We start from the raw sequence: 17331 nt of genomic DNA, 5'->3' as shown, positions 1-17331 counted from the left end.
ACCTACTCAGAAACAGGCTATTGACCAGTGCTCACAGTGCAGCCAGAATCTATTTCTCAGTGTCATTGCTCCTCGTCTGCTCTTGGAGCAGCTGTCACCCTGGGGAGTGGAAACAAGAAAAATCTGCTAGGTGCAAATGGAAGGACGAGTTCTTGGCCTGCAGTGCGAAGGTGTCATGCCCTGGCAGCTCCAACTCACCGGAAACAGAAGGAATTAACACCTGAGCACATTCTTCTTATGAATTATTTGATAACAGTAGCAGATATTTACTTGAGGCATAGAAGAGATCTGCAACAGCATCTTTCTCCTTCTGGTTTGCAGAAGACATTCCCACCTAGGACTGTGCCCATGCATAAGAATTAAGTATGAACAACTTAGCAAATCCTAGACTGGTGGTTTTGCTTTGTACACAGAGCTTATAACCATGCCAGCAGTGAGCTGAGCTGCAATATCCAACGATGCAGCGTGCTCATGGGATATATGATAGGTATTGATGTGACAGCTGAAGTCTGGCTATAAGACACAGCCACCACCAAAACAGGCAGTGACTGGGGCCCCACCAATGCCCAAATGACTGCAGAAGCACACACAGACCCTGCCAGCATGCAACTGAGCACCGAGGCCCCAGTTCCTTTGGGCAGCTTGGGGGCATCGCCGTTAGACACTTAAACCCTTCTTATCTGCAGGAAAAGGCAGTTCTGACGCTCAAAATTTAGCCTTGAGGAGCCCAATAAAGATGACAAAATTATGCCCGCACTACTGATATTGCCAGCAATATTGATGGTTCTGCGATAGGAATCTCTACATACAGCTAAATAAGCTTTTATTTTTATTACTCTTGTGACCTCAGTGGCACCGAGCATTGCTGAACCAGCACTGTATTTTTGTGGGCTTGTTTGTAAAGAAGGAAACGAGAGGGGAAAAAAAAAGATTACATCAGGAAACATTTGTCTGTAATTCTTGCTAAAACACAAGCAAGGATTTTTGTTATAGACCCTCTGCTGCCACTACACATTTTATTTGCAGAAAGTTAGAGCAGATGTGTAGTTTGTTGCCTGCTAACATGAGAAGAGGGAAGACACTGAACTTTTAGCTAGCACATTAATCATAGAATGAATCATAGAATGGCCTGGGGTTGAAAAGGACCACAATGCTCATCTAGTTCCAACCCCCTGCTATGTGCAGGATCACCAACCACAGACCAGGCTGCCCAGAGCCACATCCAGCCTGGCCTTGGATGCCTCCAGGGCTGGGGCATCCACAGCCTCCTTGGGCAACCTGTTCCAGTGCATCACCACCCTCTGTGTGAGAAAACTTCCTCCTGTCAGTTAACTCAGTTACCTAGCAGCCAGCCCAGGCTGGTCAGCATCTTAAGAGAAGGGTACTGAAATACATATTGGAGATCTTACCTCAAACCGTACTTATAAAAACCCAACTTGGTTATCATCACTGAATCCAAAAGATGTCAAAGGACAGACAGTACAACCAGTGTATTTCAAGTTGTGAACAACACTGCCCAATCCCTTCCCACCACATCCTGTTCTCTCTATTCTGTAGCTTTCCAAAACCTAAGCAGTTTTCTGTGCTATCTGATGCCCTTTTCGTGGCACTTGGACCAGCTTACCAAAAACACATGTGGAATATGTTATTCGGTTGCTTAGACTCCATCCCAACAATTCCTGGATGTACATACAACATTTCTTTCAGGAAAATTCTTTTGGAAAGCCAGCTTTGCTATTCTGCTCGAGTATTTTGTATGGAATATTCAGAGGTGAGCATGACCAGGGCAAGCTGCCCTGCTACATACCGCATACTTAACTACACCAGTGACAAGGCAGGTATGAAATATTTGTTGATAAAGCAGCTGAGGCTGCAAGCACTCCATTGCTTTGATAAAGCACATCTGAATAAATTGCCCTTCTGTAGCTTTCTGGCAATGCTGATTTCAGACATGCAGACTGCAGTCCTTGCAGGCTTCCAGAGCTCTGGAAGCCTCATTCTTCCACCCGCGCCAGATTCAGTGGTAGCTTCAATCACTAGCACTGAAACCTCACAGTTTAGGAGCATTAAACCAGTCACAGGCAGAACACAGCCCTGAATCCAGCCAGAAGCTTTCTGAGGGTCTACCAGCAACAAACTATCCCAATAAACATCTTATTTCAGATCCCACTTCATCCCATTTCTGTCCTCCAAGCTGCAGGCTGGAAAGCTGTGGAGAACGGGCAATCCTCTCACAAGAAGCTGGTGAGGACACAGCCACCCTTTGAGATGATGGGGCAGCACCAATCCAAGGAGCAGAATGCTGGAAGCTTATAGTGAACCATTTTGTTTGTTTCTACAAGGTTCTATCCTGCATTCATTAGAATCTCAAGGTATTTTTCTGCATTAGCAGTTTTAAAGCATCTCCTTTGCACAAAATCTGTTTCAGTTGATTATTCTGCCAAATATTGAGTTGCATTTCTTCAAGCTGCTGCTTCACATCTTGCCAATCCATTATAGATTTTTATCCTGCTGTTCTTTTATTTATGGAGAAAATATGTACTTGTTTCATCTCTTTTCTTTCCTCTGAATTAGCATTTGTATAAGAGGCAGGACTAATTAAGCAGAAACCAAGATGTTTTTAGAGTTAAAGGTTAAGTACCTGCAGAGCAGCATGGAAAGCTTCAGTTTCCAGACGAAATTCAACAAAAGCAACAGCAAAAATACCCTACTGATTTTAAACAGAATTCATATGATGTATTAGCACAAATCTCTCCACACGTGCACGTTATGAGCAGGGCAAAACTGAATGACATCAAGAGGTATGCAGACACCGCATGCCTACATTCCCTACCTCCCACTTAAAGAGCAGCTGAGCAGAAACCTCTTTACGGAAGAGCTTTAAGACATCAGTTATCCCCAGATTATTTCTATGGCAAAGGCATAAGAGGCTGTTCAAGGCATCCACCATATTCCCCCTGCTTAGCTGAAAATACACACTTGAAAAGCTGAAAAACTCCAACAGCCCAAAGAAATTACAGAAACGTGGCTCACCTTCATACACATATCTATGTTTTTTAGAAACACTGGAACCTGAATATGCAAATGATAAGAATGTATTAATTATCATTAGTCATTCCTTCACAAAGAGTAGAACTAATTGGAGAAACAATTTGAGAAAATTGAAGTACATGACAGAAAGCATTAAGATTCATTAAGTTTCAGTCCTCTGGTCTGTCAGCTTGTCAGAAGTAGATGTTTGCTATTTTGGCATTAATGGTAAAACACTTTTCCTCATCTGTTATACAACGTAACCCCTCTTGTAGTTTGCTCTGAGCTGACTCAAGTTGATGTGATGTGTGTTCAAATCAAAGGCACTGCTACAAAGTGGATAGAAGTTCTATTTCCATGTCTTTTAAATGATGAAACTGAACGTGCTGGTATTTTATTATAAATCATTTGCAGGTATTATTATTTATATCATTTCAAAGATGCCAGCCCACATTCTGAGGGGAAAAAAAAAAAATAAAAGGGTAAAAAGACAGAAAAGACTGCAAATCCAACAAGACATTTACAGGGAAAGGTCAAAAAGATCTCCATACTGTTCCATATAAAGCCTTCAACCATAGCCAGAAAACACAACAAATTATGCAATGAGTTTTGGACATTATTCATCACAACAGGAACAGCCAGAAGCATTTTGATATTTATAAGTAACAGCAGTGAGGCAGCTTAGAAGTTGCCTGCATGCAGAAAGACACTGCAGCAGCAATCAGAACTGAACGGCTCTGGTCAACTTCAGCTGCACTTTTTTATCAGACTGTGCCTTCACCCAGCTGTTAAAAAGGGCAGTGAAATCTTACATCTGTGTATTTGATGCCCTCAGGCAATTTCTCCTGAGTTGTGCTGCTATAAGTGTTATTAATTAAAACATAAATAATTATAAAAACATCATAAAACACAGTCCTGCTATAGGGGAGAACTGAAGTCTTGGCACTGTAAGAATTCCCACGTGTCTGAAGGGAATAACCCATCTGTAAGATCTGACAGGGACAAGGTGAAAAACTTGTTAGACATCTTCTGTTTCTATTACAACAGGGGTGTGAGCTCCATGGAGAGCAACACAGCTCTTAATTTGGGGTGGCACAAGGACCCTACCAAGCTTTAGTCCTTGCTGAGCAGAGCAGGCCAATACTTCAGCTCCATGCTTCAGTAGCAGTAGCAGTTATCAAGTATTGAAATGAAACAACATTTCAATACTTGATAAACTTAACACAGCTGGTTCAGAAAATTATACATACATAATACATAAAATTCATTTTACAGCTCACACAAATTTATTAACTTAAAAAAAGAAAAAATTGAAGCGTCTACTTGGCAATTAAGATTGAAGTGTGTTAGCCTGCAATTAAAATCTATGCTTTAAGAAGTCACGCTATTAGAATGCCTGGCATCCTCTCCAAAATCCATCTTTGCTACCAGAAATGGCTCAGTCAACTCTTCAGCAATGTGGGAAGTCACAAACCGTAGCTGCTTAAAATTCAGCACAAGTTGCCTCCCTTCTGATTAGCAGCACAAAGTCTGACACAGTGCAATTTATTTTCTACACGACTATCACTGCTAAAACATGAAACACACATAAGTTAGGCAAAGTACAGCTTTACACTCATCATATACGTGCCTGATTAAACTATAGTATCTGCACAGAAATATTGTTATGCTGCAAACTCTAAGAATGCAGCACAAATGTGTCAGGTAATGCCTTTGAAGCAACAAGAGCAGCCTCTCTGCTTTACAGGATGGTCACCACATATTCCTACTGCTAAAAAGGCTGCTTCAAAATACTCAAAACAACCTTAGTAGTTGTTCTACAAGCCAAGGCCAAGCAAACTCTGCAAAATTATTTTTCCCCAAGCACAGAATTACAAGCTCATTTATCATTTACACTTATTAGAAACCTAATTTTACACTTAAAGCACCAACTTCATATACGACATAAAACACAGTGATTATTTGGCAAACACAGGAATAGCACCTCTGTTCAAAAGCACTCATGAATCCTCACAGCTGCTTGTCTGTTTGCTTTGCCTAGATGCAGCAGTTCTAAGTAGAAAAAGCCTCCATCAGAGATCTGCAATTCTTCAATTTGGCTTCCACACGTGCATTTCTTCCAGCTTTCTCTTTGAGAACAAGGAGGAATCTTCAAAAAAGATGATGTAAGATGTATTACTCTGGGGGAAAATTAACAAAATTAGCAGAAATATCATTCAAAAATGCTACAGCTTTAAAGTGATTACTTCCTCTATTATCAGACAATCAGAAAGTTAAATGTAAAGTTACTCCACGTATAACAGAAGCAGTTTTAACTTCAATGTAATTTACCCAAATTTGGAAAGTAAAATCTGTAGTGGAGCATGCAATACTGTTGTTTAAATAATGCTGTTAACAAAAGTCACCTAAACATGGGAGAACACAAATATTGTAAGGTTATATTCTTCCATACCAAACATTAAGCTTAGGTAAGGGGTTGGGGGGTTGGACTCGATGATCTCTGGAGGTCCCTTCCAACCCCTACAATTCTGTGATTCTGTAAGTCAAACTTGCAAGATCTTAGAATAAATCTGAACTTATTAAGGTAAAATTAAGGAGCTACTGAATAGCCACAACAGCATGCAAACCACAGCCTGGACAAGTGGCACAGACATGCACCTTAGTTGGCATACACTACCTGTGGCTGCTTAGGCTGCACTCTGAAGTACTCATCTTCTGTTGGCAGTAATAGGGACTGCTCAGCAGGATATCAAACCACACTTTCAGCAGAGCTGGCAATGCTGCATAGTGAGAGATGCTTCTTATTTTAATGTCTTTTAAAGAAAGAGGAGCTTTCTTCAAGGATCGCCCTTCACAAAGCTGCTGAAGAAAAGCTTTCTCATGTTTTAGTCAGAACAAGATTCATACAGATTACACTGCGAAATACTCATGCCCGTTTTCCACACAAAAGATTACTAGAGTCCAGTTTAGAAGGAAAACAGGTATGGTGTGTTTTTGTTTTTGTTTTTTTTTTTTCCCCTAAATCAGAGATTGGCTGAGTTGCGTAGTAACCTGGTATATGATAAGATATGCATCTTAGAGAATACTTTACGATGACTAAGGGTAAAACACAGCCTTCTTACAAAGAAGAAAAAGCACAACATCCTTCATCTCAAAGTTGAGCCCATGTGAAAACCTGCACAAATAAATTTGATTTCCATTCACCGTGCAACCCAGTCAAGTTCCACTGGAAGCTGCTGATGAGCTGTGATGGTACAAGTTACACCACTGCTGCTATCAGCCCCACCAGCCACTTCAAACTGAATCACTGCAGAGCAGTGATTAAGGAATGCAAGTTTTGGGCACACACTGAGAATCTCACTAGTACCTTCACATAGAGAAGTGGCATTCCACAGAGACACTCAAGCCATCCCTGTAGCCATATCTGTTACCCAAATCATCTTGGGAATAGCTGTAATTACCAACTGTGCTACATTCTTGCAATAGCCAAGTAACACAAGGCAGTTAATTGTACTCATTCCAATGGCCTGTGTCACTGTACAAAAGGTAACCTACCTTGATTTCATCTTTTCCCAGAGTCCAGTGTTCAAATTCAAATGCATAGAACAGCATATTAACAGTTCTACGTACTTTATTAAAGAAATTCATTTACATGGATGAAAGCTCATGACCCATTCACATGGGTTATGCTTACAGACCACTTCACCCATGTAAATGGGAACTGCACTGCAGTGCATGTGGTCATTGCAAACCTGTGTTCACGGACAGAAAAAGGAACTGTAGGTAAAGAAAGTCAGAAACCACAAGCCTCACTGAATAGCATCAACTCTCCCTCCCATTGAGCATCAGTTCTGACAGTGCATGCAAAAGGCAGCTGTTTCTCGGGCCGGCAAGTTATAAACTATCCAGAGCTCCCAGATATTTGCAAGTGTCAATGCAGAAAAGTAATCAGTAGATTTCGGGGCAAGACAGCAACAGGAGCCTACCCAATGATTTCCAAAAGGACAGCAGTATGTTTTACACCAGACTGATACAGTGCTGGTAAAACAGCTTTCCGAAAGGACACAAAGTTAAGTAGCCATTGTGAACACATGCACTGGGGGAATAAAATACAAGCCACACAGACACGTTCTGTATAAGTAACAACTTTATTGTAACTTGATGTGCTGAAACGCAAAAATATTTTCAGCAACAAGGTACAAAAAGTATTTCACCATTAACATCAGCTGATAAAAAAGGCTGGATGGTTCGATACAACTGTTTACATATCTGAATTCTCTTAATCATCTCCACCCCAAAACAGGTCCAAGTCATTTCACTGGCTTGATTTCTAAAATAGGACTCATTTATCTTAAGCCTTCAAAAAACAGGTTACAAATACAGTGAAGTTCCTTGCAAAACACTTGAAATAGTGAATTCCCTTTACAAACATAGTCCATTTACTGTAAGCAGAAGCCAAGTTATGAAATTAAGTCAGTGTCTTGCTAGCTAAAGAGCTAAGCTCTTTACTACAGAAGCTATCAACATCAGATGAAGAACATTCCATTTGTCAAAAAAAAAAAAAAAAAAAAAAAATCAAGATATTTTATTAACCAATAGTAAAATTCAGCATAACTCAACAATATTTCAGGCAGCAATACCTCACATCTGCAATTCACTGTCTTATGAAACACAGTTTCAAATACTGCACATCATTTTATTCTCCCAAGGGAGAAGCCTTCCCATGAGGATTTAAAAGGAATAATCTCCACGTAGGCCTTCTACTGACCTGTAGAAAGGTGGATTTTGTGTTAAACACCCACTGTTGAGAAAAACATCAGAACTAGAGTGACTTATAAAACTAACTTCATGTCCATGATTATCACATTTTGACACACACTCAGCTTGTAACAGCAAATATTTTCACATTTTCACAAAATAGACCATTATTCAACTTGTATCTGTTATTCCACACTTTTCGCAGCGAAACTTAACTGCAAAAGCAGGAGTCAACATGCAACAGAGCTCAAAGGCATGATCTGTAACTTCTGTCTCAACTGCGTATCAAATACTCTCCTTCACCTTTAAAAAATACCTTTTAAAAAGATCTTGTTTCCTGTTAAATCTTCCCTTCATCGCAACAGTTTCCTAAAAAGGCACAATGTGTTTATACTTCTGCATGCAGTAAATGGACTAGAAAATAAGGATTGTTTATTGAAGCCTCTTCCACCCAAAGCATCTCCTTAGGAGAGGTTCAAATGGAAACAAAATAAAAATAATAATATATATAATACATAATAGCATTTTAACAGCAAATGGAGTCCTTATTTTTAGAAAGTCATTCTTGACAAAAAACACCACACAGTCATACATACACACGCACACACACACAGGACACACATGCAGGGTTCTCCCCAGAAAAGTATGCAAGCGGTGGTTCACATCTATCCAAGGGAGTAGTGTTGGCAAGCCAAAACGTGGCACCTTCATACGATATTTTCCTAATCTGTATACAAAACTAAGAAAAAAATCCTAAGATTTCATCCTGAAAAAGAAAAACCAACCCAAGATCTGTCCATCGTATTACACAGTCTTCTATCTGCTGCACTTAGAACTGACAACTGATGCTTTGAAGGGCAAGTGTTTGAGATGTAAGGGATGAAAACAAGCTACTGAATCCAAAGGAGAGGGTTGCAATTAACAGCAATCCCATCCCAATAAGACAAGAACACCGCATGTGTTTAAAGAACAGAAGAGGTGAATTTTAGTGCACTCACTTAAGAATACAGCAACTGTTTTGCCTCTTTCTTAAGAGCTGACCAAACTTAAAAAGATACATAATAAATAAACCCAAATCCAATCAGATTACATGGTTTGTTTTCTCTCCTGTCAGCGTAATGTACGGTATACACTGCCTAACTTGAAAAGCGGACACTTCACAATGTAGGTAATACCACAGCACAGTGTCTGACATTTTTTGGTACAAGTGTGCTATTAAGCTTCTGAAAAGAAAAGAAAAATCCTTGTAAAATCCTTAAGCTTTCCATTAGATTACTGTATGCTGTTACTTCAGATCAAGCTGATCTGGACAATCACTGCAGTACTAAATATTCAAGTCACTCAGTGTGCTAGGGCTGCAAGTTTTACTGGTGATGGGTATGAGGGTACGATGTGTTCTAACACATTACACAGTGCAGCCACAACAGCACTGTTTTGGAGGGAACAATTATCTTCACATCTTGCTGTGAAAAATGCTTGTGAGACCTTATTTTAGATAAATATTTAAAAATTGATATAAGGATAAATCTCTGTAAATATATAATTTGATGCCTTACGTACTATTAAAGTTTCTGGTTTTACACTTTATCCATCATAAAAGATTTAGTTGGAAGGTAAGAAAAATGCATGTTTAGAGATTATTTTGTTACGAAATTGGTGCGGGCATTTTTTCCAATTTGCCTTTGCTAATGGCCAGAGTATAAAAGTATACATTCTTTCCTCTAAAAACTTCATTTAGAGCAATTCATAAGAACCTTAATGAAATGAGGATGGAAAGAGACTGTAAGAGAGTAAACTCCTCCTCTCTGTTCCCTGCATAACTTTTTTTTTTTTATTTTTAATAGGCAAACTAAAGCCTTTATCCAAACACGATCATAAATTAGGTGAGATCTCCTCCCAATCCCCACTGCTAAACCCAAGTCTTCCCAAGGAAGAAATGCAACACATCACTATTACAGTAAACTCAATGTAATAACTCAGGAAACATTTTGAGTGTGCACTACTGCAAACTTTTCCTCTCAATTGTAAACAAAGCTATCAAACACTGAGGAAGTTGGTATTAAAGCTAAGGTTCATGGAATAAAGAACTGGCCCATGACAAGCATTTTATAAACGTTCATCCTTTTCACATTATGCAGAATTTCAAAACCATCCACAATGCTAGTACAATAACTGAAATGCAAGACTGAGCAAGTCTCTGCTTGCTGACACATCTGACATTTCAGGGAAATATTCCTCCTGATGCTTGTGGAGCTTCCCAGGTGCTAACAGAAGCTGTGCACACACTGAGATGGGGAAAGCCTCTCCTCCACAATTTTGCCTTCCACGTGCCTCTTTCAAATAAGCAGAAGTATTCTGTTACTTAAATATGAAAGCTTGCAATAGTCACCTTCAAATGAGTCTTAAAAAGACATGCCTTTCTTTTCTAACAAAACTAAATCCCATGTGGCTGTGGGCATCTGAAAACGTATCTAAAAAGTTAAGCCACAATTACCTGTACCTCATTAATTCATCAAAAGCAAAATATATATGTACCACACAACATACAAAAGTTACACGTTAAAAGTGCATATTAAGAATCCATTTGGCCCATTTTCTTCAATTTACATTTGGTCATTCTATGCATTCTTTACTTTTCTATGTAACCGTACATGTGGGATATATTTTTTTCCACATACAATACTTCCCTGTTTTCACATTGAACTCTTCACCTCTTGTTCAGTTCTGCATTAAATGTAAACTAGCGATGGACCACAAAGAAACACAAGCAAGAGGTTCATATTCTGTGTTTCTTTTCACCGTTTGGACAGCTTTGACACACACACAGTAAGCATTACAAACTGTAATGAAAATACATTTTCGGGCCAAACCATTGCATATTTGCCCCCACAATGAAAAATAAATTATGTTCAAAGCAGTATATTGCCATAAATAGCCTGTAGGCATTCGCTGAAGGTAAACAGGCTCTCCCCATACACAGCACTTGTCTAGGGTACATTTGTGCCTCTGGTTCAAGTGCTTTCAATGAGAGGCTAGTTAAAACCTTCCAGTTAGCACAGGACCAAACTATAATCATCTTTTTTTTCTTCTGAAAATAATGGAAGATCCCTTTCAAAAAATTAATCTTCAGTTATCAACTTTACTGCATTATGGAGCTAGTGCAATCCTGCAGAGCCTAGTCAAAAAGACAAGGCACATTAAAAAATAATAATAATAAAAAAATCAAGATACATTAAACTATATGGACTAGAGTCATTGAAGATAATTTAAGGCCTTTCAGTGAATTAGAGTAATCAGTCTAATTTAAAGCTGAGGATTAAACCATAAATTATCCATCTGAAAAGCAAACAATAGGCTTTTTCAGCTTCTGTTCTGTGGACAAGGATAACAAAAACTCTTGTTATGGTTTGTGAAAACACCTCTGGACATGGAGGAGTAGAGTCAATTCAGTTTCTCTAAGTCCATGGAAGATTTCAGGACTGTTTTAGCCGTTTGCGTGGAATGCCAAACTGTGGACACTGTGCAGACGCGAGTGCACGAAAGGCCTCTGCTACTAAGTGAGGGTGGGAGTGGATCATGGACTTCCAGCCTGCTGTTTCCATTATGTCTGTTGCTTGGCTGAAAACAAAAGTATTGAGAACAGTCACACACTTTTACAAATCAAATGCACAAACACACGGCGGAGAAAAGAGCAGGCAGGGCAAGATTACAGTGGAAGAGCAGCTGCACGTTACAAGACAGACATTATGAAAGCAGTAACAACACCGTTGGGAAGCAGAACCAAATTCGGGTATAGCAGTAACAGCGTGTGTAGTACACAGGCTACTCATCCTGCTCTATTCAACACTAGGCAGACCTCAGGTAGGGAACTGTGTGCAATACAGAGCACAGTGTAACATAACCACCTTTCAATCACAAACGAAAAGCAATAAAAACGTTCAGATAACTAGAAGAAAAATAAAAGTTCATTGCTGAGAAAAGAAAACCAGGGGAAGACATGAGAATCTCATTAGACAGAATACGCTCAATGTGGGGGTGAAGGAAAGATGACAAGATGAATCAGCTGAAACTGCAGCAAAAATGAGTAGTTTGCGTACTAGAAAAAGTCATGAAGACAGATTAGCTGGGTGACAGCAGAACCCTTCAGTTAGAGATTGCAGTCTGAGTACCAGTGGATGACAGATACCTGGGGATATTCAACTCTTTTCAGTACAAGATCCCAGGTTGCATTCAGACTAGCTTTCAGCAGCCACTGTCAATTTTTAACAACAGATTTCAGCAAGCATCATATTGACATTCATGAAATAATAATGTATTTTCTCAACATATTTATATTATTTACAAAAAAGTCGATGCAATATTGTTTTGAAATAATATAAAGCAAAGCCATAACATTTACTCTGCAAACAAAGAATACTATGCTGGTTGAGACATGTGGCACATGGACACAGGATAAATTTGTTGTTTGGAACAAACAGCTTAGCCACTGATCCCAGACTTCCACTGCTGCATTTTCGTAAGAATCTTCATATTGTCTTGGGAAATTGTCAGGCATAAAGTTAGCATCTGATCTCTACGCTGTGTAATCTCTCTCAAAGAAAAGTTTTTTTTGCAGATTTCTAATGCCAGCCTTTAATCTTCTGCTGCAAGTCAATAGAGGTAAGTGCCTTGAGCAATAACACCAACGTTTGGACATCCTAGTTCTCAGTCAGTTAAGCCAGGCCCTCTCAAATTGCTTCAGTTAAATCATCCGCAATGCATCAGGGAAATAAAGACAGCCAGTACCCTTACTAGCAATTACCCTAGACCAAAGCAAACTAGTAAGCTCCAAATCACAGGAAAAATAACACACCGACTAGTCCACGCTGCTCACAGAGTTTTATTAGTTTTCCTACTTCATATGTCACAATTTCTTTCTACCATACCCTTCCTTTTCCACACCATGCTCATTCGTGACACCTATGAAAATCAAGTTCTTCAGGGAAAACACTACTAAAATTACTGGTATAAGTACAAGTTCTTTAACTGTTCCGGAGATTCTGACAGCAAGAAGTAAAACCCTGCTGTCCTTTTACTACATTTCAGCTTACCACTATTCACTGTGAAGCTGGCTGTCTTCTGCTCCATGATTTACTTGAGCTGCTTTAAGTACATACTGCAATCAGTCCTACAGTATGAGGGACGTATTCTCAACTGATCTTTAGTGCAGGCATGAGCACTTAGAGAATCAGTCAGATCAAGGGACATGACTGACGGGTTGTGTGGCCTCAAAAGTATAAGTGCTGGCACATGGGAAGGTTTGTTTGCAGTAACAAAAATGTTGCCAGAGGCATGAAAAGAAACTGCCCTTCTGTTTTTGGTAATGCTGCAGGCTCAGACTCATCTAAGCAAGTCTTGAAATCACACCAGAGTTGTCAGTGCACCAGGCACAACCTGGTTAACTGAAAGATTTCGTTTACTAAGGGCTGATGCCACTTTTCTCACAGCACTGACTCTTCCTAGGAAAGGGATTGAAACCTAGCTGTTTTTATGACCTCACACCGGAGGGCAGTTAACTCCCCATATCATCTAAAAGGGAAGTCACAATCGTAACTGTGGTAATATCTGCCAAATCCTATTTTACTTACAGTGAGTGACAGGCCTCAGTAGTGTGGAAATGAAGTAACAGTTCTTAAGATCTGCAGTCTATGTAGCAGTGTTTGTACAGAACATCGGGAAGCAGGGAAACTTACTTGCTATTCCAGTTTTTCCCATCTTTACACCCAAGTTGTCTAAGAACACTGCACCTGTAAGAGAGAGCATGTGCTCATATTGAGAAGGTATGCAAAGCCTAAGTTAAAATATATTTAGATTCTCATTAACATTACTTGCCTGTTAATAAAGTCTATTGCTTGTGCTTTTAACTGTTCAGCGCTGTGCAAATCTGCGAGGATAAGGATGTCAGCAACATTTTCTACCGAGAGGTTACTACAGAGTGCTTCCTCACACATGACCTTCAGCCGTTCCAGTGCATACTGATAAAAGAAAAAACTACACTAATTATTGTTCAAACTTATTCTTTTTACCGTTAGTTCAAAAGACAGTTTAAGACAGACCCAGCCATGAAAACACTTAGTGTCTCTCAAGCTTAAGAGCCAACAGGAAATTCAATATGCTGCATTGGAGTCTTCAAATGGTAAGACATCAGGCTGGAAATTATTAGAAGGACTTAAAAAAAACAATCAACAAGAAGTAACTCATTTAAGAGTTCGTTTTCCTTCAGTTTGGCAAAAGAAGAAGAGCAAGGAAGACACAGGTACCTTATTAAAACCATCGTCAGGTAAGTTTACATCTCAAAGCGCGGGGCAAAAAGATGTGCAAAGGAAAGTTTCATGAAACCTCTCAGAACAAAAGTATATTAGTCTGCTTGAAACTGGCTTGCTGTGAAGTTGCTTTTCTTCCCTCTCTGAATTTATTCTTTTAAAAACAACTACTTATAACTTTAACACAGTCTACCAGAAAAGGTATGTAAAACGTTTCCATACTATATTCTGCATGAATAAAATGTGCTTATATTTTGAAGGATGTCATACATGGAATAGGTTTCATTCAGCTGCATACACTTCTGCTGAAATCATCCCCAACCCATTTAATTTAACAATCAGTTTTCAAGACTGAAAGAAATTTTAGATGCATAAATGGCACATATACAGTCGAGTTGCCATCTAACACATTTTTATGAGTAACTGTACCATGCAACAAAAAAATGCCACTGAGGAAAAGTGAAATTCTTGGGCCAACTTTCAATGTTTCTACGCCTATGCATTTTTACATCCATTTTTATCACTGCACTATTCCACAGGATACTTCCATTTCGAGAACACAAAAGTTATGTTAACTCTGTACATACCATGTAATAAAGCAGTGCAATCTCTAGTAATACGCAGAACACTATTTTTAGTTTATTATTTCATACTCAGGAGAAATTGAAAGACTTTAACCATTACAAGAAGCTGAAGGGACCTCCTTGCTCACTATCTTTACGCCCTGCTATTGCAGAACTATTATGTAGCTTCACCTTAAAACATTCCCCAGAACCTATCAGTGTACTCAATAAAAGCCAGCATTCATAAAATGACACTGTTCCACCTTCCCACTTGGGTGTATAGAACTGGACAAAGCACTGAGTTTCAGAAGATGAGAGGCTGGCTGGCATTCATTTCAAATGAATACATGTGGTAAGTCACCCAAGCCAGGGCAGTGCCAGTTCAAAAATTCTTATTAAAAAAAAAAAAAAAAAATAGAATACTAAATTGCCAAGAAAACTTACTAATTGTTTCTTGAAATTAACTACTGGGATGGCTTACAATACTGCCATAGATTTGACTACAAGAACAGGAAGCTTTGCCATCAATGTTTTGAGGATGTATTTATACAACCAATTTAGAAATCACACAGGTGGTTTAAGAAATTACCATACTCTGAACTGCAAGTGAATAGGTTACAGATTACATATATTTAAAGGAAAATTCTCTGAGCTCTAAGCTACTTACAGCTCCTCAAGGAGAGACAACTACTTGTCCTCTGCTGATAGCTAACTAAAATCTCAATCTAAGCTATGAAGGAGTGAAAAGAAGAAAGAAGGTATTGCATCAAGTTAAAAAAAAGTTAAAACAACTCTAAGTTACAACTTCAGTGTCGTTTTAAGTCCTCTCACCTCGAGTAGTAAACAAGAGGAGGCAAGTAGATAATAATAGACAAGATTCCCAATGCAGAAGAGACTATGAAGTTTGTAGGGAAGACAAAGACCAAAGTTCTGAAGTAGTAGTAATTTTATAGAACATGGTTTATTCAAATGCTTGCGTAAATCCTCGTAAGGAATATCAAGACCTAGGATAGATTTTAAGATCCACTTTTCCAAATGGCATCAATGGTCTCTATTTTTTATTTAATTAATTATAGTGTATTGTATTTACTATCCTTACTTATCCTTACTGTACTTACTTAAAGTCTGGAACACTTGGGTAAAGAAAAACTTATTGACAGATTGCTAAAATTCTACTGATAAAGAATTCCGTCCTTCCCATTTTTCTGTATTTCAGATGAGAACTTTCCTGTGGTATTTCAAAAATTGAAACATATATCAAACTGAAGGAAGATTATTTTTTTAGAAGAACATTCCACAAACTAACATCAATTTTGAGACCTTAGGGGTTAGTTACTTACTTTGTCTGCCGCTGCCAACAAATTGTCAGCCATTTTTTCAAGGTTTGGTGCTTTTCCTGTGTAAATGAATCTCATCATTTCTTTAAAAACTTCAGGGTCTACATCATTTATTTCCACACGGTTCTGGTAAAGGAAAAGAATGGTTATCAAAAACCTTTGGAATTCAGCTATGTTTTTGAAGCGAGTATATCAAGTATTACCTGTGTGCACATCATGTTTTCACTTCACACCCATCATACAAAACCCTTACAATTTCAAACTACCATTCCACAACATTAAGCAGAAAGTAAATAAACAGTAGCTCTTAAGAGTCAGGTGGAAATCAATTGGGAAACCTTACACGAGAAGAATTAATTGCATTTTCCTTCTTGAAATATCTAACTTTGTGGACTGTATTACACAAGCTGCACCTGAAAATCAAGGTAGTTTCAGGAATATTTAAAAGCACTCTGAGTTTTGAACCTGACAATGACATGCCTGGAAAATCAGAAAGCAGAGCAACAGAGAACACTGAACCAACTTAAAAGTCAACAGTTCCTGTTTTCTTCTCAAAATCCAAAAAGCAAAGACTTTTTGCTTGGACATCTAATGGGCATGACATATCTGACAGTCTTCCTAATAGAACAGTGGTATTGCATGCTATCCCCTATAAGCAAATAAGGGAGGAAGGAGTGACAAAGATGCAGAAGCAAGCATTAGCCTTTTGACGCAGGTACAAAACCACCAAAGCACAGGATGATGTACAAGAGCAAGGCTGCACTGGAGATTTGTTGCTAACATAAAGCTACTCAGCAAAGCACATTACTGAAGGTGGGATGCATCTGAATTTCTTTAACTCAAGAATTCCAAGCAAGTGCTTTCTATATTCCAATTCTGCCTGAGAAAGTTTCCTGGGAAACTGCAAGAAGGAAAAAATGCCACACAGTTGCATTGCACTTGATGGATTCATAGACACAAGTGCTACCACAGCAGCCCGCAAGATTAAATGATGATGATCCATTACAGTCCTTTAGCAAGCTGATCACTTCCTTGCCTCTTCATAGGTTCTGCCTATAACCAACGTGCATAAAAGCAGAGGCAAGTCTCTGCTAACTAAACACCTATCCATCCAAAACACTTATACAGGTCAAGTGTTTGCAAGGAATCTGAATGAAAAGCACTTCACTGCCTCAAGGCTTAATGCGAGTTATAATTCACCTTTTGGTCCCTTCTGTCCTAATGACCACATAAAACTTTCATGTTTTGCTCTATCGTACTAATCAAGTCCATTGGCTTAAATGGGAGTTGAAGCTTAAGCAAAAGGGGAAAGAGTACAAGATGAATTGCATTAGCAGCTGA

At 38.9% G+C, this 17331-nt stretch overlaps 1 protein-coding gene across 1 annotated transcript in view; it reads right to left on the bottom strand.

Annotated features, from left to right (window-relative positions):
- Window positions 1-7159: 7159 nt before the first annotated feature.
- The window catches only part of SPOPL (speckle type BTB/POZ protein like), a 33681-nt gene continuing 23509 nt past the window's right edge, over window positions 7160-17331 (bottom strand). Inside the window, exons 8-11 of the mRNA XM_042827307.1 lie at window positions 15994-16116; window positions 13660-13802; window positions 13521-13574; window positions 7160-11406 (exon numbers count right to left, since the gene is read on the bottom strand). Of these exons, the coding sequence (XP_042683241.1) occupies window positions 11262-11406; window positions 13521-13574; window positions 13660-13802; window positions 15994-16116 (465 nt within the window). The 3' untranslated portion in view covers window positions 7160-11261. The remainder of the gene's footprint in view (window positions 11407-13520; window positions 13575-13659; window positions 13803-15993; window positions 16117-17331) is intronic.

This window comes from Centrocercus urophasianus, unplaced genomic scaffold, assembly GCF_019232065.1.
Source record: "Centrocercus urophasianus isolate 14NV4802_14NV808 unplaced genomic scaffold, USGS_Curo_1.0 seq_28, whole genome shotgun sequence".
NCBI classification, from domain to species: domain Eukaryota; kingdom Metazoa; phylum Chordata; class Aves; order Galliformes; family Phasianidae; genus Centrocercus; species Centrocercus urophasianus.
This window is presented reverse-complemented; position numbering and strand designations above follow the sequence as displayed.